General features: G+C 44.7%; 1 protein-coding gene and 1 non-coding gene across 2 annotated transcripts in view; both read right to left on the bottom strand.

The window, feature by feature from the left end:
* HS1BP3 (HCLS1 binding protein 3) overlaps nt 1-24,269 on the bottom strand; it is a 57,512-nt gene extending 33,243 nt beyond the window's left edge. Inside the window, exons 1-4 of the mRNA XM_058020576.1 lie at nt 24,211-24,269; nt 18,205-18,370; nt 7,681-7,888; nt 5,543-5,768 (exon numbers count right to left, since the gene is read on the bottom strand). Of these exons, the coding sequence (XP_057876559.1) occupies nt 5,543-5,768; nt 7,681-7,888; nt 18,205-18,370; nt 24,211-24,254 (644 nt within the window). The 5' untranslated portion in view covers nt 24,255-24,269. The remainder of the gene's footprint in view (nt 1-5,542; nt 5,769-7,680; nt 7,889-18,204; nt 18,371-24,210) is intronic.
* Nucleotides 24,270-24,400: 131 nt separating this feature from the next.
* Nucleotides 24,401-24,482, bottom strand: TRNAS-AGA (transfer RNA serine (anticodon AGA)). Its single transcript has one exon. It is a non-coding gene; the product is annotated as a tRNA-Ser (tRNA).
* Between the last annotated feature and the right edge of the window lie 638 nt (nt 24,483-25,120).

Below are 25,120 nucleotides of genomic sequence, written 5' to 3'. Positions count from 1 at the left end.
AGGAAGCAAGATCAAATGTTGCCACTCTTTTCTTCCCCAAAGCCAGCAGGCTGAGGATGTTCTCAGCTCTTCTGCCACAACAGGGAAGAGGAGAGGAAAGGGAGCACTGGGATCAACAACTCAGGAGTCAAGCTGTAGCCTGACTGCCACTAAGGGGCTGGGAAACACAAAGGTGTAGGATGCAACCCAGAAACAACTGCTGGCTTGTGTGCCAACCCACTCTCCTCCTGCAGCCTGCCTGGCTCTACAGGCTCTGGCAAGGCCAGGGCTGGCTCCTGGCTGCTCATTCCCTGCCAATCTGCTGCTCCAAGCCATCACCTGCTTCATCTGCAGCCAGGAAAAGCACTGAGTGCCTTAATAATCTCCTTACCAACTAACCCAGCAACAGCAAACCTCTAGCACTGGAGGGGCTTGGGCTTGACCCCAGCAACAACCAGCTACAAAAAGACTTAGAAAACCCCTGGCAGAAGACACCCAAAAGGTCAGCCCTCACCAGCCCCATCCCTCCCTAACTATTGTCAGGACTCAGCTGTATCTTTGTTTAAACACAACAGATGCAAAGCTCCCACCTACCCACGTGTCTGTATTCCTCAGGAGAGGCACAAATTTGGATGAGGAGAAGTCATAAGGAAATCCTCTGAAACAATAGTAAAGGCACAGAGTCAAGACAGAAACTCTTCAGGAGCCATGATGAGACAGAAGAACTCTTGCCTAGGGAATACTCACCTCTGTGCAGTTTGCCAGGAAAAACCTATGCCTGGGGAAATACATGCTGTCACTGAAAGATTTAGGGAGGTAAAGGAAAAAGCACGGAAGGGAGGAACCCTGTGTGGAGGAGAGGCTCCTACAAGGGCTGCAGAGAGCTGATGAAGACAGGAAAAAAAACTCAGGAAAAGGTGGGTTCTCCCAAAGTGGTGAACAAATATTACCTCAGGAGGTAATTGCAGCTGAAGAAATGCATGCACTGAAAGGGCTGCTGCATGATTTAACTCACAAGGCAGCCACGCTTCTTTTGCAGAATTGCTGCTGCTTTGTTCAGAGGAGCTGGTTCACAGTCATTTTAATCAGCTGCTTCTGAGGTTTTTTGGAATGAACAGAATACAAGTACTAAATTCAGTTGTTTTGACTACAAAGTGGGAGGAGAGGGATGCTAAAGCTCTTGGCTTCAAAATATAAACAGTGGAACTCTGTATTTCACCCACAGAGGAAGAACACAAAACCCAATTCAGTTACTCTGATGTGTTTTAAACTAGCTTTAAGAAGAATACCTGGAAATGTGAACTTGGTCTTGCCTGGATTAAGCATCCAAACTGGATGCCTGACCTCTCTACAGAAAGCCAAACCCTAGGGTAGCTTGAGGGCAGAGTGGAGCAAAGATGGCAGCAGGCAGAAAGCTCTGTGGGTAGAAGAAGAGGGGCCATATTGATTTTTTGAGTAATTCCCTCACAGCCTGGGCCTGAGCACAGGAGCTCAGTTCAACAATTCAAGCACAGAACAGCCCCTGGTACACCCTGGCTTGGGACAACCTGCCTTCTCCCAAAGCATCCCAATCACAGCCCAGGAGGCAGCCCAGGCCAGCAGGCACTAGCATTCTGGACACAGCCAACCTCACAGAGAGGACAGAGAATGTCACGGTACAGCCACAGCCAGACACTGCCCAGTCAGCCCTGGCTGAGCACTGCTGCTGATCTGGATCCTGCTGCACACAGCTCCCCTCACTCCCTGCCAACCTGCCCTCAAACCACTGGCACATCACACCTTCTTCCATTGCAGAATTTTCAACAGTACCATCAAGTTCAGGTGAATAGTTCATCCACCTTGTGCTTCTCTTCCAGGCCTTGTCCTTCAGAGGTATTAGCCTCTTTCAGATTCATTGCTCGTGTTTCTTTCATTCCTAAAGGCATGCCAGTTGGAGAACTCCCTGCAACTGAGACTAGCCACATGATATTATTTTGCAATTTACGAGGAAAATCCTTTAAAACATTTTTTAAAAATACTGCACCTTTAAAAACTCCAATACCAAAGCACCATGGTAGCCTACTAAGGATTTAAAAATATGTATCTGCAAATGGTGAGCTCTATGGATTTAAAGAAGAGTGACAAAGAGTGGTGACAAAGCTAAGTCAATATACCTAATATTGTCCCTACAATGGGAAGTTAATTATGTATCTGATTTCCTGCTTCTCAGGGAAATAAAACATTTTAACAAAGGAATATTATAGTGATTTTGGCTCAAGAGAAAAAAAAATTTAAAAAACCCCAAACCCAAGAAATACACCTTTAAAAATGCTATGAGAGCTTTACAATGACTTACAAGTCACTGCATACCTAAAGTGCTAAGAAGAGTGAAATAGAGCTATAAGTGTGCCACTGCTACAAAAGTGAGAATACTACAATTCATTCCCTTATGCACAGCTGATATCAAAGGACAGCCTTACTCTGTATTAGGAGTGATTTTTCCTACAGGACCTGTATATTCTGTCCAAGGCTAAAAAGATTTCTACAAATGTCCAGGAAAACTTGCAGAGTAATTGCTGACAATACACTGGAATATCAGTACTCCAAACTATCAAGAAAGGCAGAGGGTGAAGAGAAGAAAACATGCTTCAATGAATTTCAACACCACTGCATCCCACAAATATAAGTTAATATTGAGCACCTTTTACTCCAGGAAGAACCTGGTTTCTGGGGTAAAAAAAAAAAAATATAAAGGAGGAGGCACGTTAAAAGATGAAAACTTAATCAGAAATATCTATTGTTTTTGACATGTTCCTGGTTTGGAAAAAGAGCAAAACCCCAAGTCCTCCTCTTGTTAAGAGGAGCAAAATCCTGTTAAGAGTAAGAGTCCTAGAATCACCCTGCTAACACAGAGAGAAAGCTTTGAGGCAAAACAACCATACAACAAGAAACATAATGTTTGTAGATCATCATTAATGCCCACAGAAGATGGGGAGCTGAACTGGCAAGCGAGTTTGCCCCCCTGACATCAAAGAGCAGCTCAGACACAGCCCTGAAAGCGAGGCAGACAATCAGCACCACTGGGATGTCTCCTCCAGGCAAAAGGAACCAGACATGATGAGCTTCCACCTGGATGGACACCAGCAATACAAAACCAGAAAAAAAAATGCCCTAGCTTAGCATTTTACCCCCAAGGCCTGATATTTAACTGGATACTGGGTGGTTCAGCAGCACAGCAGCAGTGCTGGGCCAAATCCAATTCACAGCCTTCTGGCCCAGGAGAAGTTGTTACCAAATGAAGCATGCTGACAGCATATGGAGGCCTGTGCTACTGGAGCAGTTTCATCCTCATCCAGAAAGCAAAAAACCTGTAAGATTATGCCAAACACATGATTCAATTTAGGCTGGAGCTCTGCTGCTCAAAGCACTCTGGACACCACTACTTCACAAAATGCACTGGCTTGTTTCAGTGCTGACTCTACTGCTTTCCAAAGGTTTTTCAGAGAGGAAAGGAGCATGGATTATTTTTTTCCTTTTTAACCTGAATTTATTAGGCACTAGGGGACAATTTACTACTAAACACATTTATCTATCTGCTTCACCTCCTGTTTATTCATTCCCATGCCAAAGTAACTTCAAGCACACGTGAAGCACTAAAGCTGTGAGGCTTCAGCTCCCTCTTCAAAGCATGCAAGCACCAAGCATTTTAACAGGCATAGAAGACACCCTAAAATGTCCCCTGAGAACTGCCTATCCACTGACCACTAAGCTCCTGCCTTTGGCCTCTCACCTAGACACCTCTTACTAGATGGCACAGAGCCAGAATACAATGCTGATGTACAATCTGATCTCCATTGATGTGAGCTGAAAACAACTTCCATGGAAGCAGGATGAGTTGCAGGAGAACAGAGACAATGAAAAATCCACTTCAGAACTCTTGTTTCTACTTTCATGTTTCTGCCCCAACACTGCATATGTGAGAATCACAGAAACAGTAATAAACAGATATGGAGATGTCTTTTATAGATAGCCAGCCACTGCATTAGAGTGAAAAACACCAGAGTTGCAGCTCTGTCCAAGTGAAGACCATACTTCTTATATAAATGAAGTTATTTTGATTCAGTAAGAATTCTGTACTTGGAAGGAATGGAAGCAATAAACTAAATGAGGATTAAATACCAGGTCTTGTCATCCTTCAGTGCATTAGAAGACCAAAATAATCAAGATTTTCAAATGCTATGTCAAGCTGTGCAGAGGAGAAAAGCAAACTTCTTGCTTGTTTTGGCATAGCAAGCTTTTTACAGCTTCTGTTTGTTATAAGTTGGAAAATATAACATTGCATTTGCTAACCCAATAGATCATTTTCCTATCCAAAAAAGGACAGCTGCTTTTGTAAAAATACAAACTAAGAACCATGTTGTGGGAAGTATTGCTTTATCTAACTTCTTGTTGTAAATAGTTATTTAAATTTTTAAATTCTCCTTAAACAAAAGAATAATTTTGATGCTGAGTAATTCACCATATTTTATCAAGAGAGTAATAGTTAATGTTTTTCTGGTGAATCTTTTCTGATTTGAAGGATTAAATACTTCAAGTAAAAAGGAAAATATCTGGGCATCCACAATTACATGATTACAATAGCAGGAGGAAAGTCCAAATAGTGCTTCCAGTATTTTTCATCTTATTTGACCAAACTTAGTGTAGGAGACTCCAGCTTAGATCTAGAGTGAATGATCCCCCAGAAATGATTTAATGGGAAACACCAAGAGAGGGGTCTGGGTTGTTACTCTCAGTTACTGCCTATTGCTATGCAGAAATATTTTGAAAGCACAGTCTAGATCCAAGACAACACTCAGCAGTGGCTGGGACTCTGGGTGGCTGGAACCATCCAACTGGGTCAGTCAGTGCTTACTGAAGATCACGAACAGCTACACCTTCTTCACTTGGACATCTAAAGCCTGAGACACCCTAAAAAGTAGTTGATACTCATGATCCCAGCACAGAAAAGCTTAATTTGCTTCCAGAGTTTAGTAGAAATCAGTTTGGGATTCAGTGAGAAATTCCACCTTGAAGGGAGGAAAGTAACTGGCTGAAAATTACTGGACACACAGATACCAGTATCAGGAAGCTTTGACCCAATTACTGTTTCTCAAGCTATTACTGCATATGCCTTAGTGGCATTTAGCATCTGACATCTTCAGACAAAGGAACAAGGAAAGAAAAGGCACAAGTGAGCTCAAAAGCAGTTCCAGACACTGTCATCAGTGTCCTGTGTACTCCAGAAGGCACATCCACTGGATGCTGGAGGGCTGATGCTCTGTGGTGGAACCCTGCAGTGCTCAGCAAATACCTTCTGTAGGTGGGACTGCTACCAAGGCACTCATCATGTCCCTGTCACTTCAATGTCCTGAGGAATGCACTGAAAAGGCACCACCAAGTCTCTTCCCTCTATCAAAGCACCTCATTCATAAAGTGCAGAGGCTCCTCCTCTGTGAAATTTAGCAGTGTGGGGACAGTGACCTACAACAGCTTTATTCAGAAGGGCTGAATTCTAAATACCTAATTTACAGGATTTTAGCCATACCTGATTATACCAAGAGGGTCTAAAATTTCTTCTTCTTCTTCTTCCTCATCTCCCCCTTCTTTTTTCTCCCCTTTGTTGGCATCTTCCACTGATAAAAGCTGTGAAATTAAGTCAGGTGTCTTCTCCTCTTTGAAAAAATCCAATGTCTCATTTTCTTCATCTTCTTTCTCCCTTTCATCAGGTAAGTTTTTACCCTTGAAGTCAACAGCACTGGAAGATTTTGTTCCTGCAAAACATAGTAATGGAGGCAAAACTGAGTGTACAAGATAAAAACTACAGGTTTTTTGTACCTTGCACTTGTTGCTGAGAGTTTTGTGTGAGGAACGAAGGACATGATTAGCTTTTGTGAAACTCTTTCAAAATACTCCCACTGTTCCCGTTATTCACTATGTGTCATGATGTGTCTGATCTGTTTACTGATTCAAAGTAGTTAAGTAGAGAAAGATAAAGGAAATGAACTTTATCTGAGACACAGCAGCACATGTCAAATCTGCTTATTTGTGTTCCTTCTACAGTCAACAGAAACAATAGAATTTCCACGTGGTGATTCATCCCATCCAAATAAAGTCATGTGAGTTTCTCTTTGAAGTGCCTATTTCTCTTCTGCCGGCTACAGAGACACTGTAAATACTCTGCACAGATGTAGGTAGCTAACTTTCACATAGCTAGTAGAGATAAAATCTTCTTTTTGATACAGTTTAATTAACTTGGGTTAAAATTAGAGCATTGGACAGCATGTTTCTACAACAGCTCCTCAGTTTACACTGAAAAATGAAGCCTGAAGTTCTAACACCCTTCAGTATGCAAGATGCATCAGCTCAGCAAATTCAGCCAACTGAAAAATAAAACTAACACCACACTTGTTCATGCAAAGGGCAGCAGAATGAGGAGAAAATGGTTCCTTGTTGGTGAGTTTCTGAATGTACAGGGAAGCAATTTAAAATAATGAGATCAGCTAAAAAAAGGCTGCTGAAAACTGTGATGAATAAAAGTCATGGCTACACCACTTTGACTATTGAAGTAACATGGCATGGGAGACTCATCTCACCTAGCTTTTCATGCCTGCATCTGCCAAATCAGGGTAAGACTGACATTATTCTAATGCAAATTCTGATTTCACATTACTTGCACCCAAACTGCCCACAGAATGGAGTCCAGACTAGTTTAGCTACAGATGTGCACCATGGTTAGGTTAACCAGCAAGCAAAGATCAATCAACATGAATTCTGGATTTTCTGTGCAAGGGATCTGCTTCCAAGAGAATACTGCCCAGGGAAAAAAAGCCTAAACAAAAGCCTAACTATCTGGATTTTGCCATGCATTTAAGCAGCTTTGCCCCCTTTGACTTCAGGAAGCTCCCAATTTCACAGAATTTATCTAGCACACACCTGAAACTTCTGCAAAATGGCCTGTCTACACTTGTTAGCTTCTTGCAACTTCACTTAAAAGTAACCCTCCACTAAGAATCCTGCACAGCACCAGGCTGGAGTACTCCCTGCCCAGCAGCAGTCAGCTGAATTAAAAGCAGAGAACTCATTTGTTCCACTCATTCAGTAACTCGCTGCTTTGCCCAAGAGACAGCAGAAAAGAACTGTAAGAATCACTAGACAAGACAACAAGAGCTGGACATAAAGCTAAGGAAAACTAAGAAAAAAAATTAAACTAAAAAGGAAAAAAAAGCTAGCCATAGAATGTGTTTAACTAACAAAGAATCTGTCTTCCATTTAAATCTTTCTCAGAGTAAATAATTTGCAGGAAAATCAGACAAAACATGGAAGAGTTGCTCACTAAGGGAGACCCTGCACTGTCCCTTTAGGGTCCATCTCCCCACTGACAACATATGACTATTAAGCCTTCTAAATGTACATGTTCTGAAGTACAGCAGGAAATCAGGGACAGGCTAGCACAATGCTTCCTTTGAATGTACCTATCAACATCTCTAAATGAGGCAGGTGTCCACTGAGAGGAGGGAGAAACACCAGCAAACACAACTGTGCAGCTCTATAAATGCACATGAGGACATTTTCAGGGACAGCCTTTATTCTGGCACTCTCTAGGTTTTGGCTGCCCAAGTCAAGAACTTAACACTTCCATAAAAGACATTCCTGGGAGAGGGGACACTCACATCTTTTAGTTACCTAAAAATTCCAGTAACTCAGGACTCGTTGCTAGATCCTCATCTTTGGAGATGAATTTCATGATGTCATTGAACATAGCTCTTCGCTCACAGATGTCAGATTCTCCCACAAAGAGAACTTTTCTAGGCAGGAGTGGCAGAGACACCTGTGGATACCGTGCTGTCAGTCTCTGGTAGAGCTCCTCGATCTCGCTGTACTTCTTGGAAACCTGCAATGAAAATGTATTGTCTGGGCTCATTTCTTTACAGGTGAGACAGGAGCAGCAAAGCAGCAGTGAAACATTAACTGTGGAAGTGGAAAACCATGTATTAGCAAGGAGCTTTACATATAACATAGCAAAAGCCTGTATGTACCCAGTGAATCCTTAAGCATTGTTGCTAGTCTTCTAATTCTGTTATTAAAAATCCACTGCTTAATGGAATTAAAGTTCATTGCCAGAATCCATTTGTCTGACTCATCAGCTAATGAAATACTGGGAAGGTCACTGCTGCAGATACTTTTCTGACAGCAGGAATCCTTGTCCACTGGAAGTGATGCCCAGTCCTGAGAGACAGGAGGGAAGAAAAGCCCTGCCTGGTAGGTACATGGTGGAGAAAGCTGCCCATATCTGTGCACCACTGTCCCACTCCTCACTCCTGGTGGCTTCAGTGCCCTTTGGCTGCTTAGGCCTAAAAAACTGTCACGTTTTCTGCCCTGAAGAGCACACGACAAAAAAACCTAGAGGGCAAAGACCTCAGCTGACCCCTGACTATTCAGTTCATCCATGAGAAAATAAAAATCAACAACTTGGCCATGGCCTAAAAGGTTCTCATACAGGGAGAAGATGCCAGCAGTGAATGGAGTCATTCCTTCTGTGGACAAAGACAGGAAGCCTGAGAAGAAATAAGGCTCAAGATATTACAAGGAAAGCAATAGCTATGGGAATGTTGGTTAGAAAAGGTGTGGCTTTTACGCCACATTAAGTATTGAATTCAGTACCTTAAACCAATACACAAAACCCACACACAAACAAAACACTATCTCTAAGTGATGTTACAGATGCAATGAGGGTGACTTCCCTGCTCTGTGGTGTTGTGAGAGTCTGTCAGAATTTTCCCTCATCTGCCTCACGATCGTCCCTGGGAGACCACTGAAGAGAAGACCCCCGCCGTCTATATCTGGCTCTGAAGGAAAAGTCACACACCACAGGCCCTGAGACCTGAAAGCTCAGTGTTAAGCTATTGTTTTCACAAGTGTGTTTGCTGTATGCTGAGAAGGGGCACCGTGCAACAATAGCCGCTCTGGAAGCTGTCCCACCTCTCAGCCTGGCTGGACTTCTCCTGAGTTTCAGGTGGTCTCCCACAGAAGACCCTCGCCTGTTTTACAACCACCGTGACAGACAGACTGAGATGTAAGAAGCCTCTCCACTAAGGACTGAGACATAAAACTCCTAAAAGGCCCCTCTGCTCCTTCCAAGGACTGGGACTGAAACCCCCAGCCCGGGGGAGGTGTGTGGGGAGGCAAGCTGACCGAAGAGAGATGTTTGCCTGCAGGTTGTGACCACTGGAGCAAGAAAACAATGGCTCTCATTTACTGCTGAGAACAGACTACCTGTTACATCTGTTCCCTATTGTATCTGTTTCCCCCCCCTCACAATTTCCAGTAATAAAATCCTCTGAGTTAGCCAGAGCCTTTGAGATCTCCCCAGCATAGCAGGCGGACCCTCAGCTGGACTGGACCAAAGGACTTCGTCTCTGCATTGGTAGCTATATCCCCCCTCTCTCTCTCTATCTTTTTCACTCCCTTAATCCCTCTATCACATTTTTGCCGTGGTTATTTCAATAAAATTGCATTTGATTTCATTATCACGGCAAACCCCCTTGTACTGTGTTAGTTTTTGCACTCTGAGATCATTCCTACAAATCATCAGGTCATCTGTCCACTAGGACGGATCCTGACAGGTGTTATACAGATAATATATTTGTCAAGGCCCTCCGTGGATCCATAATCTACCAAACTGTTTCAATTAATACAGAGATAAAAATCTACTCCAAAACCAGTGCTAGTGGAGTGCATAGGGCACAGATACTCTTTTAGGGTCCAGCTCTCATCCTCCTGTAATATGTGTTGCTGAAGTCTAGAGGAGTGAATTGTAATTAACACTGCAGTATGTGCAGTATTGCACACACTGAGATGGATATAGAAGAAGGAGAGACTCAAGCACCACATCTTGGAGTGGAGTAATGCAGAGTTCTCCCATCAACACAGTGATAAAGAAAGTCAACCTAACAAAAAGCACAAAAGGGAAATGAGTTATAGATCAATGCAGAATCCCTACACTGCATCTATGCAGGCAAACTAAACAGTATCAGGCATATTCCCAGCCACTGGAACCTGAGAGCACCTACTAGAAATCTCATTTACAGTGTCTACTGGAACCTGACAATGTCTGGCAAAGTTTCTACAATCTGGGCAGCTGCCATGCTCCCAGATAACTCGTCAGCCCAAAATCTGGCCCAGTGGAGAGACCCCAGAGCAGCCAGTTTGGGCACTGAGGCCCACTGCAGATGGTAAGGAAGTTTAATGCTGTGCATGCAGCCAGACTGTGTGAGCTGCCCTCCAGGCCAGGGAACAGGCCCTGGCAGTAACAGGCACACCTCAGCCAGTTCACTGATTCAGATGTGGGCACAAAGAGCAATAACCACCTCAGCTTCACGCTTCCCTGCCTTTCGCAGTAATTATCAACCTAGCCAGATGATTTGGAAAAGCATTTGCATTTCAGCTGTACAATGTTCACTGTGGGTTCAGCGCCCAGGCACAAAAGGCAAGCAGCTTTGTAACAAAGATCTGAAACACAACACCCAACCTGAGTCGACAGGGGAATGAAAACCAAGAATTTTAGACTTGTCTTGTGAAAGTAACAAAGGTAAAGTGTGCGTAACACTGTGCTCCACATGCTGGGTCTGAAATGACATTCAGCAACCAGGCACTAAAGCGAGGGCAATAGAGATGTTCCAGAACATCACAATCTTCTGAAAGAGCCCCCAAAGAGAGAGGGGAAAGCAATTCCAGAGCTTCTGAACTGCTGTACATTTTTAATTTGCTAGGTCCCAGTAGCACTCTGAGCAGGATACAATGCCTGAGCCCCTCCCAAAAACACTATGTAAGCACAAATGTAAGGGCAGTAAGGAATTCACTGGGGCTCTTTCAAAAAAATAAACATCATTACCCTCTACCCAGGAAAAAAAATTAAACCTGATTTGCAAAAAACATTTAACATCTAATTAATTTCAATAATAACTACCAAATTAATTTCTGAAAGCATTACAAGACAGCAGCCAATCAAGATTATGCCAAAACAGTTTCTTAAAAATACTCCAACACTGAACTGAGATACACGAACTTATTTCTTTCCCCGCTTAATTTTCATTCCTCCTCTATCAAAGCCTGTAAATTATTCATAAATCTCAATTTATGTCTAATTACACACTGAACCTAAAGCAAACGCACACCCTCGCATCCCATCGCTAATTGCGCCTTTGTGGATCTGCGTGAGCTTTGAACAACAACGCCGGGAACGCGCAGGCGACACGGAATACCAAGTGTGACAGCACTGTCCCCAAAGCATACTAATGTGCTTCCCAGCGCCCGCAGCACAGCGTGCCGGCCCATGGATATCCTGCGGTGCCGGGATGCCCTCTGCTGGAACAGCCGGCCGTACCAGAGAGTGTCAGCTCTCCAGAACACCCAGCTGTACCAGAGAGGTGTCAGCCCTGCAGAACACTGTGCCGTACAGAGAGGTGTCAGCTCTGCAGAACAGAGGTGTCAACCCTCCAGAAAACCCTGCTGACCAGCGAGGTGTCAGCCCCCAGAACACCCTGTTCTACCAGCAAGGTGTCGGCCCTCTGCTGGAACAGCCGGCCATACCAGAGAGGTGTCAGCCCTGCAGAACACCCAGCTATACCAGAGAGTGTCAGCTCTTCAGAACACCCAGCCATACCAGAGAGTGTCAGCCCTGCAGAACACCCTGCTGACCAGAGAGGTCTCAGCCCTCCAGCCAGAACCATTCCCCACTTACCCAAGCCCAGTGCTGGCCACTGCCAGCCAGGCTCCTTGCCCACTGTCCCTGTGCCTCCAGCCCCTCACTCAGCTCTGCTGCCAGGTTTACCTGGGGTTTGGTGCTGGAAATGCAGTGGTAAGGCTGGCTGAGCCCAGCAGCCCCAGACTGGTGTGCTGAGAATCACCAAATAGTTTGGGTTAGAAGGGACCCTAAAGATCATCCTGTTCAATATGGGAGGGACACTTTCCCCTGGACCAGGCTGCTCAGAGCCCCATCCACCCTGGCCTTGAACAATTCCAGGGATGGGGCAGCCACAGCCTCTCTGGGCAACCTATGCCAGTGGCTCAGCAGCCTCACAGTCAAGAGTTTTTCCTTGCATCTAATCTAAACCTTCCCTCCTTCAGCTTAAGGCCATTCCCCCTTGCCCCCCTTCCAGGCCCTTGTAGCCAGTCCCTCTCCTGCTTTCTTACAGCCCCTTCAGGTACTGGAAGGAATCCAGTGCCACCCTGGAGCCTTCTCCAGGCTGAACAGCTGTCCCCTCCCTGTGTCCTCACTGTCCCACCTCTATGACCACTTCTGTACCCTTCCTCTGGATCTGCTCCAACAGGTCCATGTCTTTCCTGTACCTGGGACCCCAGAGCTGGATGCAGCAGCACAGAAGCCTTACACAAGTGCCAGACAGGTTCCACAGAGTGTATTTTTTCAAGCAAATCCCAGACATGATGCAGAGCATTATCACATCTTTCTAGTTAGAAAGGACTGCTCTGCTGCAACAATTCTGGACCCTTTCCATTTGACATCCTCTGTTAATCTTCCAGGAGAAAGCTGTATCAGCATGTAAAAAAATTAAATCTTGCCTTTCCTGGTTATCACTTACAGTGCTTTGAAAATCCTTAACGGATCCTATGGCCCAAAATGTCAGGATAGAAAATAAGCACTGCTATAAACCCCATTTTACCAATCCTATTAAGTAAACAAAATCTGATTTGATTAATATTCAAATATTTTTCTTCTGGTGCCTATAATTCTTCCAGGTGTTGATCCTGCAGTTTTCCTCTCCCCCTTCATGTCTCTAACTGAACTCTGTGAACACTGTGGAGCTAAACCCCACCACCTGTAAGTCAGCCTGAGTGCACACACTTCAAGGAGTTCTGTCAAGTCACAATATCAAAGGCTCAATCTGCTTCACTTCAAAAGAGTTAATCATGCAAATACAGCAAAGCATGTGCACATTTGCCAGGTCAAGACCTTATTTGCCTGTAACAATTAACATCCAACACAGAACTTAAAAGACAGACAGGGATAGGTTGAATTTTTTTTTTTCCCCACTGGGAACAAATAAATAAGTTGAATGTGATCAAGTATAGCTAGAAGGTTAAGAAAACCACCATGAAGTTCAAAGTGAAAGTCTGAAGTTTGCTACTAATCCTTCAAATCTCATGCATGTGCCTTGCCCCCTCTTCCCAAGGGCCTCACACAGGAAAGTACACATGAGAATGGCTGTGAGATACGAGCCTGGCACTCGCAGTTGTGTGCAGAATTTGATCTCGCTCAGTATTAATGCTATTTAATGCCTCCTTTCCCTTCAAAGCTCCTTTTACTGCCCCATTTGTGACCTCAAACTTGTCTTCATATGCTTTATATCTACTGCAAGGATTTCAACAAAATGGAGATCTCAGAGCTAACTGGAGCCCTCTGCCAGCCAGAGCACACCAACAAAGAGCACACTTGATTTTACAGTATTTCATGAAAACCAGGGCTACAGTGACTTTCTTCTTATAAAGCCCACATCTTAACACTGTCAGAAAAGGGAGACCCAGCATCTCTGTCCTTTTAAACAACCACTAGCTTTGGGTACAGGAATCAAAACCCCTTCTCCCAGGCAGCACAACCCAAGCTTTTGCTTGGAAACTCCCAATTCAAGTCATACCAGAATTAATGTTGCTTGGTGACCCCGTGGGTGTGCATTATGGTAGATTTTAATTACATGACCACATGCTGTTCGCCTCATCTGTTTTGCCCAGCAGAAGAGCAAGAACTCTAATATTTCTTTTTAATCAGCATGAATTCTTAGTGGCTCCTAAACCTATTACTACACTGAGCATGAATTTTTTCCCCTCCTCTCACATCACAGAAGCCATAAGGTGAAGGAATTTATCTTCACAACGTACCTGCACAGTCAGGAAAATGCAACCCAATGCACAGATTTTGAGGCCCAAAAAGAAAAAAAAGAAGGCCAACATATGCAAAAAGGCAATGATGAAAACATAAATGAATACACACCCACATATTCATACACTCCCTCATTTTAAGAGAGGAAGACAGTTCTATAGTAAATGCCTCCCTAAATTGTGCTATGCCTGTCAAACACCAGTAGTTATTTGTTCAGCTTTGAAAAGGAAAAAACTTGACTAACAAATAACTTGTACAGAAGAATCTAACTGGATGCAGATACAAAGAGAAGGCACTAAAGGCTGGGTGGATTTTTAATTAGGCTGGGAAGGGAGAAGTTAATTGCTGAAAAAGCTAAGGTGTGGCTAGAAGAAATGCCTTTAAGAAAAGCAAAGCCTTTTCTTTTTATCACAGAAAATGGCAAATCTACAGGCAATAATTAAACATCACCTTGGTAGCAGTACCAAAGAGAAAACCAATTTCCCTCTTTCGATAGTACAAGAGTATTCTGACCTTTGAAAGAAATGCAACTGACTTTTCCTTTAATTACCAAATATAACCTTAAGGTTATGCAGTTCTAAAACCCATTTGCCCTATTTTACAATTAGCATTTTTTAGAAATTAAAAAATCCCTCCACTTTCTAATAATTTAGAATGTCATCAGAGAAGTCAATTTCTTATTCTGTTAATTCTTCACAGACATTTGAATTAGAGATGCCACAATGCTGATTTTGCATAGTCCTGTTAAGGCTGGGGAAGAGGGCACTCTGGATTGCTTAGCCCCACAGTAAAGGCCTCACAGGTCAGATCTGAAGTCTCTTTCTGATGTTCATCTGGTTTTTGTCATTCCCTTAACACATCTCTCGATCTTAACAGCATGAGAGGACAGAGCCTCAAGCTGCACCAGGGGAGGTCCAGGTTGGACATCAGAAATAATTTCTTCATGGAAATGGTCATTAAACATTGGAATGGACTACCCAGGGAAGTGCTGGAGTTACCATTCCTGGAGGTGTTCAAGAAACATCTGGACATGGCACTTGGTGCTCCAGCGTAGCTGACAAGGTGGTGATCTGTCAAAAGCTGGATCAAGGACCTTAAAGGCTGTTTCCCACCCAAATGATCCCATGGTTCGATCCTGGAGACCACAGCCAGCTTAGAGGACGCTTCTGCCTTGCTCACCAGCCTTTCCCAGGGAAAAGAGAAGCTGCTGGAGCCGCTGGTCCCACTGACCAGCGCTCAGGTGCAGGCCCCGAGGGCAGGGTGGGAGCAGCCACTCCTCTGAGGCCTCAGGGACAGCAACAGGGTAAGAAGGAGCCACAAAACACAGACCTGGCTCCCCAGCTGGCCAAAACAGACACAATCCAAAAACCAGCATCCAGAGACAAGGAAAATCCTGCCACACCTGCCTGCCTTCTCTAAACTACGTGTCACCTCAGCGCCGTGACACTGACTCCTTCCTCCAATTTGGCAGTTTCAAAAAAAGCAAAAAAAGATGCCCCTCTCCCATTCTGCTCCAGAACAGGCACACAGTAGTTTCCTCTTCCTCCTTCAGATGTCTCATCTCACTCTGCTTTGTGTACAAATTTGATGTGTTAGATCTGCTGCCCATTGCAGCCTCGTTCTCCTCTGCTGCTCCTCAGGTACCACCTCTCTTACACTTCCCTGCAACTCTGGGGAAGGGTGACAGCTCTTGTTCCTGCTGCTCCAGCATCCAGCACAACAGGGCACTGCACAGGCACTCTGGGTGCAACCTGCCTTCCCCAGCAGCCACAGGACTGGCACTCCTCTCCAGGTTAAGCCATCTGCCTACATGCATGAGTTATCTCAGCTCCCATGACAGTCATTGTAAAATGACATTTTGGTGAAATGTGACTGAAGCTCAACTTGCCTGAACACAGGCAGCCAGTGGCACCTTGGATGCTGCATGTATTCTCCTGGCTGTTTCAGGGCAGTGCCAATGCCTTTATGTCCTCTGTCACTCCTGCCAGCCCTGAGCACACACCTACGGTAATTTAGGGTTTCTCAAATGGGGCAAGACATTTATGTTATGCAAAGTGGGTTCCCCCACCCCACAGATGCTCACCTATATCCTTTTCAGCAGCACTGCACTGATGGGGATGGGAGTTTAGAAAACCAAACACAGACATCTGCAGACTGTTCTGCCCAGAAAAAGGCATCCCATGCTATCTGAGATGCTCTGGAGTATCCAAAGAGCTTGTGTGCAGCAGGCTAATACCACAGAAGATTTTACAGGAAACCCATAATTTCTGAAGGCCAGGTGGAAAATGCCAGGGCACGCCCAAGTGCACAGTGATTTGTGTGCAACTCTACTGACCCTCACACATTTCAGCCTGGAGTTTAAGCCCCCCACTGCAGCTGTCTACAATGTAGATACTTTCCCTTTATGGTCAAAGAAGAGAGACATTTCCAGAGGATGAGTCACATCACTCCCCTCCTCCCCACTGACCATATAAGCATGGACAGACTCAGATTAAAATATCCAACTTCCAGAGAGATAAGTTACGACAGGTGAATGCCTCTGTTCCCTCCAGTAATACACACAGACAAGACTCATCGGAATGAATCGATGGAAAGCATCCATCCTCAACCTCCCAGCTCACAGTTTTAAATTACTCTCACACAACAAACTATATAATATATCACATTTAGTCAGCTGAAAAAAATGTAACTGATGAGATAAATATTATTCTCGTCAGGCTCCACCAGTTATCTTCTTCATGAAGAATGAAATGTCAGGAGACTTCACCAGAGGAGAAATCAGGAAGGTTCATTTCACTTGAGAAGAGCAACTGAGTGCTGAAAATCCTCCCAGAGAGACATGGGAACAGACAACCTCAGCAAGCAGAGGGGTTGCAGTACAAAGTCTGTTTCTCCTCTTTACAGACAAGCTGATTTTATCAACTTCTTCTGAAATGATACAAAATGAAGTTAGATGACGACAGCCCAGTTTAACACCTCAGGTGTAGCCAGAGTCTTTCTTCCACAGAGCTTTGTGGAAAAATTACATAATATAAGCAGGCACTGCTGCATGAAAAAAAGCAACTGCACATCCCTGTCTCTTATCTGCCCCTGTCTGGCCCTTCCCTGCCCTAAAACAAACTATAATGATACTGTCCAAGTCACAGGCTCAAGGAATAGGTGTAAATCAGTACTGAATAACAAGCCCCAAAGTACCCATTTTTAGCCAGGAGCAGCTCCTCAGCTGACATTATGGAATAGCCACATAACACTGGCACACAAAAGGAAACACTGCAGGAGTGAGAACAAGCAGTCAGGGATGAGCAAGGTGAGCAGAACAGACTCCTATGCCAGCATTGCTGCTTTTACCATGGTTATACATAGCACAAGGTGTGGAATAAATGCAGGAGATCTCATTTGTTGTAAAGCATTTCTTTACAACACTGCCAGATATTTATCTGCAAATCAGACTGTTTAAACAGGCTTTTATCAGCTATCTTCCATGAAGTGTGAGTTACACTACAGGGTCATGGTCTACAAGGTAACCACACACTCACATCACTCTGACATTACAGTTATTGCCAAAACATCTGAAAAGAGCAGATGGTCACAGCATGCAACAAGGTGTGTCCCCTTACAGTCAATGGACAGAGAAATGCACTTCTTGGGAGTGCTTCAGCAAGCAGCTAAAGAAGATCAAACAGAACACCCTAAATGCACCTTTTCCCATCAGCGTGACAGACAGTCCCAGGGGCAACAGCTTAAGTGGATGTGCACATGCCACAGATGAGATTAATTTCACCTGGTTTAAGTCACGTGCTGTGCTTTCAAACCTTTACTCTGCAGGTACAGTGAAAAAGACAATCCAGCTAAATAATGTTTTATATGGATGCTTCCTTGTAAACCTCTCTTACAAAGGATTTTAAAATCTGTGTCCAGGTAATAGACCCATTCAAATGAGCTACTATATATTTATTTCATGTTTGTCTACAAAGTCTAGTACTGATACATATATCAGAGAAACTAATTTGTAGCAGAACTTACAAAAAGTTTAATTGGTTTCTATTTGTTGATCCATAATGAAAAATGCCTTAAAGGCAACAACCGCCATCATCACTTTTAGCTCCTGGAATAAAAAGTTCAATTACTGTGTGGATAATGTAATATGCAAAATGGAATAGGAATTGCAGAAATGGTACAGACAGTGTTGTCCTACCAAGGACCTTGACCTGGAGAGGCTGGGATTGATGATGAAGTATCTGCCGCATCATGGCAGAAATAACCAAAGCTGGTTAAGAAAGTGATCACTAACACAGGTCTGATGAAATATTTACCATAAATTGAACCACATCTTCAGGCTTGTGCTTTGCTGATTTGAAGGCAGCCAGTCGGGTAACAACGACAATGTGATATTCGACATGGCCAGACATCATCTTCCCACGGATTTCCTGGTATTCCGGCACGGACAAATCCAGCCCCGTGTGTGTATTCTGTATTGGCCTAGGGGAGAAAACACACAGAGTTCAGGCACTGGCACAAAGACTTTCAGCTGTCCCTCTCCCAGTTACAATCCCAAGAAAATCAATGCAAAAGCTCTCACTGGAACAGGACATCACACAGACCCTGCCCTCAACACCTCCTACTCTGTAACAAGACTAACTGGGACATGGCCTGTTTCCTATATTCCATCCCAAAGCACCTGCCATGCAGGCAACATGCCAGGAACACAACATTTCTGTGAAGAGATGTGGATTCATTCAGGATGGGACTTTACCTGCAGGAGCTGAAAGTGCTCTCAGCCCAGCATGGCAGGTGAGAAGACCGAGTGATCTCTCATCATTGGATCAACCTGATCTCTCATCAAGTTTTTTTGAGACAAAGGTCTGTTCATAGTGACTCATGCTGAGTCCTACCCACCTCTCCTTTATCTAAGGACATTCCTAGAAATGACAGAGAAAATACCTGAAAGTGCCACGAAAGAAACAAGGAGCTCCGTGGAGCACAGAGACAACCTGAGGTTTGTGAAGAGCCAACCAGGGAAATGGATTAAAGCCAGAATACAAAGGAAGTGCTGGAGCAGACTGATGGGCCAAACACAGTTTCCACTTGTGAAGGTCTTTGAGGAAAACTACCAGTCCTTTCATACCCAGTTAAAGTAGACAACCACAGCATTAACCTCTGAGAGCTGCCAGCAGTCATAACCACCCATGGCTTCTCCTGGAGGAAAATGCAACAGGGGAGCTGCTGCTGCAGTTTACTCAATGCATTTTTTTTTCCTCCTGACCACTTCAGATCCACAGAACTGTGGTGCCACCTTCCCCCTGGAGCACCACCTGAAAATATTTATAACATGTTTTTCAAGAGGAATGCCAGGTCATATTAGAGTGCTCACACATCAAGAGTAAGACCAAGCAGTTGCTGTTGGAGCATTGGTCGGTACATTTAATGAAATAAACAGTCTGGTTCAACAGCCTGAAAAGCAAAACTGATCAAAGATCCCTTCCCCAAAGTTACCCCATGCCAAGCCACAGACCACTTGCTGTCGCTGGGTATTCTGCCAGAATCAGAAGTTCACTGTCCACAGCACTCTGAACACATCTCTGAGTACATTCTTCCTATGTGTGAGTGTTTTTTAGAGAAAAAAGAAGGGACCACTTAAAAGAAAACTGAACTAGGATTATTAAACATTTTTTCTGCCTTTTTAAACTTTAACCATAAGGATTATCAAGTTCCATCTTCCCTGCATTTCCTGCAGACTGCAGAACTCTTGTGGAATTCTTAACCTCCTCCTACAGGAGGAGGTTAAACTCCTACAGGAAGTTTAGAATCATTAACACAAGTGCCCTTTCACCTAAGGATACACAATGCACAGAACTTAATATACACTTTCAAGAGGCTTAAACAATCCAGTTTCAAACAATATTTCAAAAGATTCCTCTCATCATGTCAAAACTTGATCAGTTCTTATGAAACTTGAGTTTCCCCAAGACAATCTCTGAATCTCTAATCCAAAGCTTGAATAAAAAGCCTTTTAAAGAGAATATCTTGAGAGCTCCTGATAAATAGGATAACAATAAAAAAGGACACAGACTCACTTTTGTACCCAACCCTCTTTGCAAGCCATATTTAAAGAATTAGGGCTTTAACAACAGATCTACCATCTCCAGTGATTTGATGATGCTATTCTGTCTGCTCTGATTCTGTTCCCATGCTCTGCCAGTCAAGGACTTCACTCTACACATCCAGACAAACTCTGTTCTCAGTTACAGGTGGTTGGCTCTAAAACACAGGACCATGTGTGAATACACAGGTGCCTGGCTTTCACACAGCAGCCCGTGGGACCTGGGAGTAACAACCATCAGCTGGAACTCTGCCTCTTTCAGTAGCAGCCAAAATGCTTACTCTAAGGGCACCTGCCAGTAACATCAGCTGGATCTGGACTTTTTTGGAATATACCTGCAGCAGAGGATATGCTCTTAGAAGAGATTTACAGCTCACAGTAGCCCTAAACACTATTAAGATCACCAAAGGACTTTGCCCGCTCTGGCAGACTGAACAAAGAAGCAACTCCTCATGTGCAACCACCAATGCCTCCACCCCAAATCTGCCCCTGTGAGTTCCTGGAAATATGGACAGTAAATTAAGCCACATGATGGAGACTTGAGATAAGATAAAGGGAGTACTGTTGTCCAAGTTATCTCAAACCTAAGGAGAGGTAAACAAGAGTGGGGGAGAAGAATGTAATGCTGCAGGGAGTCCATGGAGAAGGCCAGCCTAGAACTGTGCTGAAGGTCAGCTCTGGACTGCAGGAGACCATAGTCCAATGACTCCAAAGAAGAGACACACTGAGCACAGAGCACTCACACTCTGAGGCCTGAGGGTTTTTATCTCTTCTGATGGGGCATAACAGGCTCAACTACACAGGCATGAGAGGCAGCTGCCATGTCTTAAAAGGTGTCATAAACCAGCAAAGTCACCCAAAGCACCTCTAGATTTATTTCTGGGTCTTTCCATCAGAGGACTGTACATGATTCACAGTGTAGCAAAAGACAGTGCAAAACCTCACCCTGAAGGGGAGGTGCCTGGGCATACCTATTTATACCTGAATGTATATTAACCCATTCCATTAAACTGTATGTTTTGTGGGACCCTTACCACCAAAAAGGGTGAAGAAGGACCAACAAAACAACGCTGGATCCACAAGGCTAGTGATGATCTTTCTACTTAATTGTTCGCTCTCTGCCTTTCCCCCCACCCTGTGTCTTTGTCTCTCACACATTTCACTTAATAAAATCTGCATTGTTGGTTTTTAGCATATGATCTCATTTGCACGTTAATTTGGGTAAAGTATCTCTCTAATAATCACAATAATCAGATCTTAACAGCTCTCCAGATGTGCAGTCACTCAGGTTGTGACTGCAGCTATGGCAGCCAAAGGTCTGTCACTCATACTAAAAATGACCCACAAACTGAGGGAAGTGTGTGATTACCAGTCCTTGAAAGCATGTGTGGATGTGGCACCTGGGAACAGGGTTTAGTGTGGACCTGGCAGTGCTGGGTTACTGCTTGGAGTTGATGATGTTAAAGGTCTTTTCAATCTCAAATGGGTCTGTGATTCTACTTCTGTTAACACAGAGTATAAATGACTAATTAACCTGCTTTTCACCTCTAATATAAATAAAAGGAGTAATGACCAGTGAACCATCCTCAATGGCATTTAGCAACCATGTACAGATGTTCTGAGATGACACAATGACAACTTCACTGCAAGAGCTGCTGTATTAGAGAGTTCTGAAACTGCAATGAACTAAGTACTTCATCTATACCCAGGGTTTTTCTTTTAAAGTTGTTAGAAGTCTGTGCTAAAATGTCATGAAAAATTATTAGAGGGAAGGGGAATAGCTAAGTTTTTGTTTGCTTTAGGCTTTATGATCATTTTTATTATCATCTCCTACAGGAAACCCAACCCTATTATCTTCTATAGCAATGGGATTTCTTTGTAAATATAAAACTGATTCTAAACAAACAGAAACCATCAGGGAGGCTGAGACAAACAGAGCATACTATCCAAAGTGCTCCCTAGTTCTTGTAATGCCTTCAAAATAAGCAGCCTAATGTTTTAACTAATTAAATACTGTTATTGTTATTCAAACAGAATCAGCACCTGCAAACCCCAAGACAGAATATAGTTTCACTGCATCTTTCACATAAAATCAATTATTTTTGCACTTGTATCTTAAAAAAAAAAAAGGCAGCAAATGGAGAAAACTGGTTGTTTAACTTGGACACACAGGTTTATTGCTTCTACTCTTGATTTGAATCTAGCTTATCTCCAGTGTACACTTCTGTCTACAAAACAGACAGTTCACCAGAGACCTGGGCACATGGATAACCATCCTAACAGGAATCACTTCACCCAAATACAAGGAGGCCATTCATACCAGCAGCACTGCTGTGAATCAGAGCACTGCACAATCAGACCATGCAGGACTGGCCCAGAACAGAGGAAGTGCAGACTACAAAGGTCAGCTGAACTGAGCAGCTTCCACAGCCCATGGAAGAGCTGGGTGTTCACTCCTGGATTTTTGATTTGCATATAATTATTTAATTGTATTTTAATTAATCTGCTTTCTGTGCTGAAAGGCCAACATGGGGGATAGCTAATAGGTACCTCCAGAAAGAAAGTAAAACAAGAGATGCAAGTGCTGTGACCAGAGAAACATTTATTCCAGCATCTGTATGGCCAGGAGAGCAGAGTGTGCTTCCTGCCTTGATAAACTCAGCTTTGCCAGCAGCACCCAGCTCCAAAAACCTCTCTCCAGAGGGGACCAAATTGTGACATTCCTGGTCATCACAGAAGGAGAAAAAAAAATGTACAACTAGTTTTATTTATTAGGTGAAGGGAAAGTACTCACCAAATAGTTTATTTCTCTGTCTGGTCTAATTACAAGCACACAGATTTTATAGGCTCCCCAGAGAAGTGATCACAGCACCAAGCCTGACAGGGTTCAAGAAGTGTTTGGACAATGCTCTCAGGCACATGGTGTGATCCTTGGGATGTCCTGAGCCGAGCCAGGAATTGGACTCCATGATCCAACTCAGCATTGTCTGTGATTCCATGATTTATATTACCACAGCAACTAGGAATCCTATTCCCAAAACAAGTATGTGGAAAAAATAGTGGAAAACGTCATAACTATACAGCTATTTCACCACAGAAGCTAAAAAGTATGTCCACTTGCTAAAGTCTTAATCCCACACGTATATATGCCCAATTTTATCACTGAAAGCATTCCAACTTCGGTGGGACAATTTGCAAGTGAGTCTTTCAATCTAACAACTGTAAAATTAATCCAGGTGTTCCAATTTCCATTTCCAAGGCTAAACTTTAATATAAAGTCAGTCCTACAAAACATCTGTTAGTCACATTAGATACATTTGAAGGTTCAAGGCCACTGCTTCAAGGAAAGTCCATCGCTGATACAGCCAAATATTTCAGGATTAAAATAATTACTTTGAAGTTAAATCGACTGAAATAATCATTATTTATGTCCTAGGAGGTAAGGACCTTGCTGAATCAACACTTCTGCTTCTCATGTCTCATCTGATAGGAAACTGCTTTCATGTGGTCTCAAATATCTCATAGAGATTAAAAAAAAAAAAAAAAGAGAGAGAGAAAGAGATCCATCAATTTCCCTATAAAAGATTGCCATAAGCATTTTCTTCTTGAGGTATTTCTCATCCGGATTCCTTTACCACACCTAGGAAGAAACAGGGCTTAAACACTTAACGCAAAGGAGGAGAGCGCCCCTGCACCACGCAGGGACAGCTTCTAGGAGGTGGGAAAGGAGAATAAACTCTTTTTCTGCCCGTCCCTGGGCTGCCGGCCAGCGGGGACACGGGGAGGGGATACAGGAATACAGGGCACAGCAGCGGGCATGGGCACCAGCCAAAGCACTGTGACACCGCCGCACACCGCAGGATAAATTCTTATTCCTGCCCACCCATCTCCGAACCCCGACAAGGCAAGGATGTGTCCGGTGGGCGACAGCACCCAAAGCTGCGCCGGAGCGGACGGCAAAGGACGCGGAGCAGTCACAAAAGGAGAGGGAGGGCACACAGGACGGGCCAGGGATCCCCTCGGCTGTGGAATGCAGGAAAACTGGTGAACATCTGACGTGCCCCGGGGCAAATCCACACAGCACCACCCGGCTTCCTCTCAGCCTCCGCCGCTCCTTCCTTTGCTTCCCCTTCCCTTTCTCCTTGCCCGCTCCCCCCGGGCTGCCCCGCCGCGGCCGATGGGGGCGCGGGGCGCTGCCCGGCCCGTCCCCTCACGGTACCTGGTGGTGGCCAGCACGGCGGGCGCCGCGCGGCGCTGCTCCATGGCCGCGGGAGGAGGTCCCGCCTCTCTTCCCGGGGCCGGACCCGCGTCCTGCCGGATGTCAGGCGCCGCCGGCTCCGGTGCAAAACGGAGCGGGGGGGATGAAAGAAAAAAACGTCCAGCACGGGGAGGAAAAGAGGAGCGCGGCTCGTAGTCGGCAGGATTCGAACCTGCGCGGGGAGACCCCAATGGATTTCTAGTCCATCGCCTTAACCACTCGGCCACGACTACACCGACGGGCAAGAGTGCTGCCACGTGAGCCCCACTAACTCACCCCGCCATTCCTTTTCCTCCTGGACCCGAACTTCCCGCAATTTCCCCCAAACCTCGGTGAATGCCCGGGCACTTCTCTTCCTCGTCACGGGAAACAGCTCGCACGCACTCCCGCTGACACAATGGGGACGGCGCTGCTTCCCGAGGCAGCGCCAGCCGGGTGCGAGGCACGGCCACCCCCGCAGCAGCCCGGCCACACGCCTCGGAGCGGCTGCGTGTTCCGAAGTTTATTTTGGGAAAGAAGAGGGAAGCAGCCGGTCCTTGTGCTGCCTCTGGGACACCCGCGGCTCGGCTGGGCTGCCCGGGTTTGTTTGTGGGCTGCCGAGCGTACCTGGGCCCTTGGTTATCCCGCGGCCTCTCTGCGCTGCCGGGCACGGCTCCTGCAGGGAAGTGCCTGGAAAAAAGCTTCGCAGCGGGCACGGCTTTGTGGAACACGGAATTACAAGTTATGGTTGGAAAAGACCTCTAAGATCATGGGATCTAATCGTTTACCCATTCACCATGTTCACCACTAAACCATAACCCTAAGTGCTGCAGCCACATGTTTATTTGAACACTTCCAGAGACAGCAATTCCACAACTTCCCTGAACAGCCT

The sequence above is a fragment of the Melospiza georgiana genome, chromosome 3 (assembly GCF_028018845.1).
Source record: "Melospiza georgiana isolate bMelGeo1 chromosome 3, bMelGeo1.pri, whole genome shotgun sequence".
In the NCBI taxonomy this organism is placed as follows: Eukaryota; Metazoa; Chordata; class Aves; order Passeriformes; family Passerellidae; genus Melospiza; species Melospiza georgiana.
This window is presented reverse-complemented; position numbering and strand designations above follow the sequence as displayed.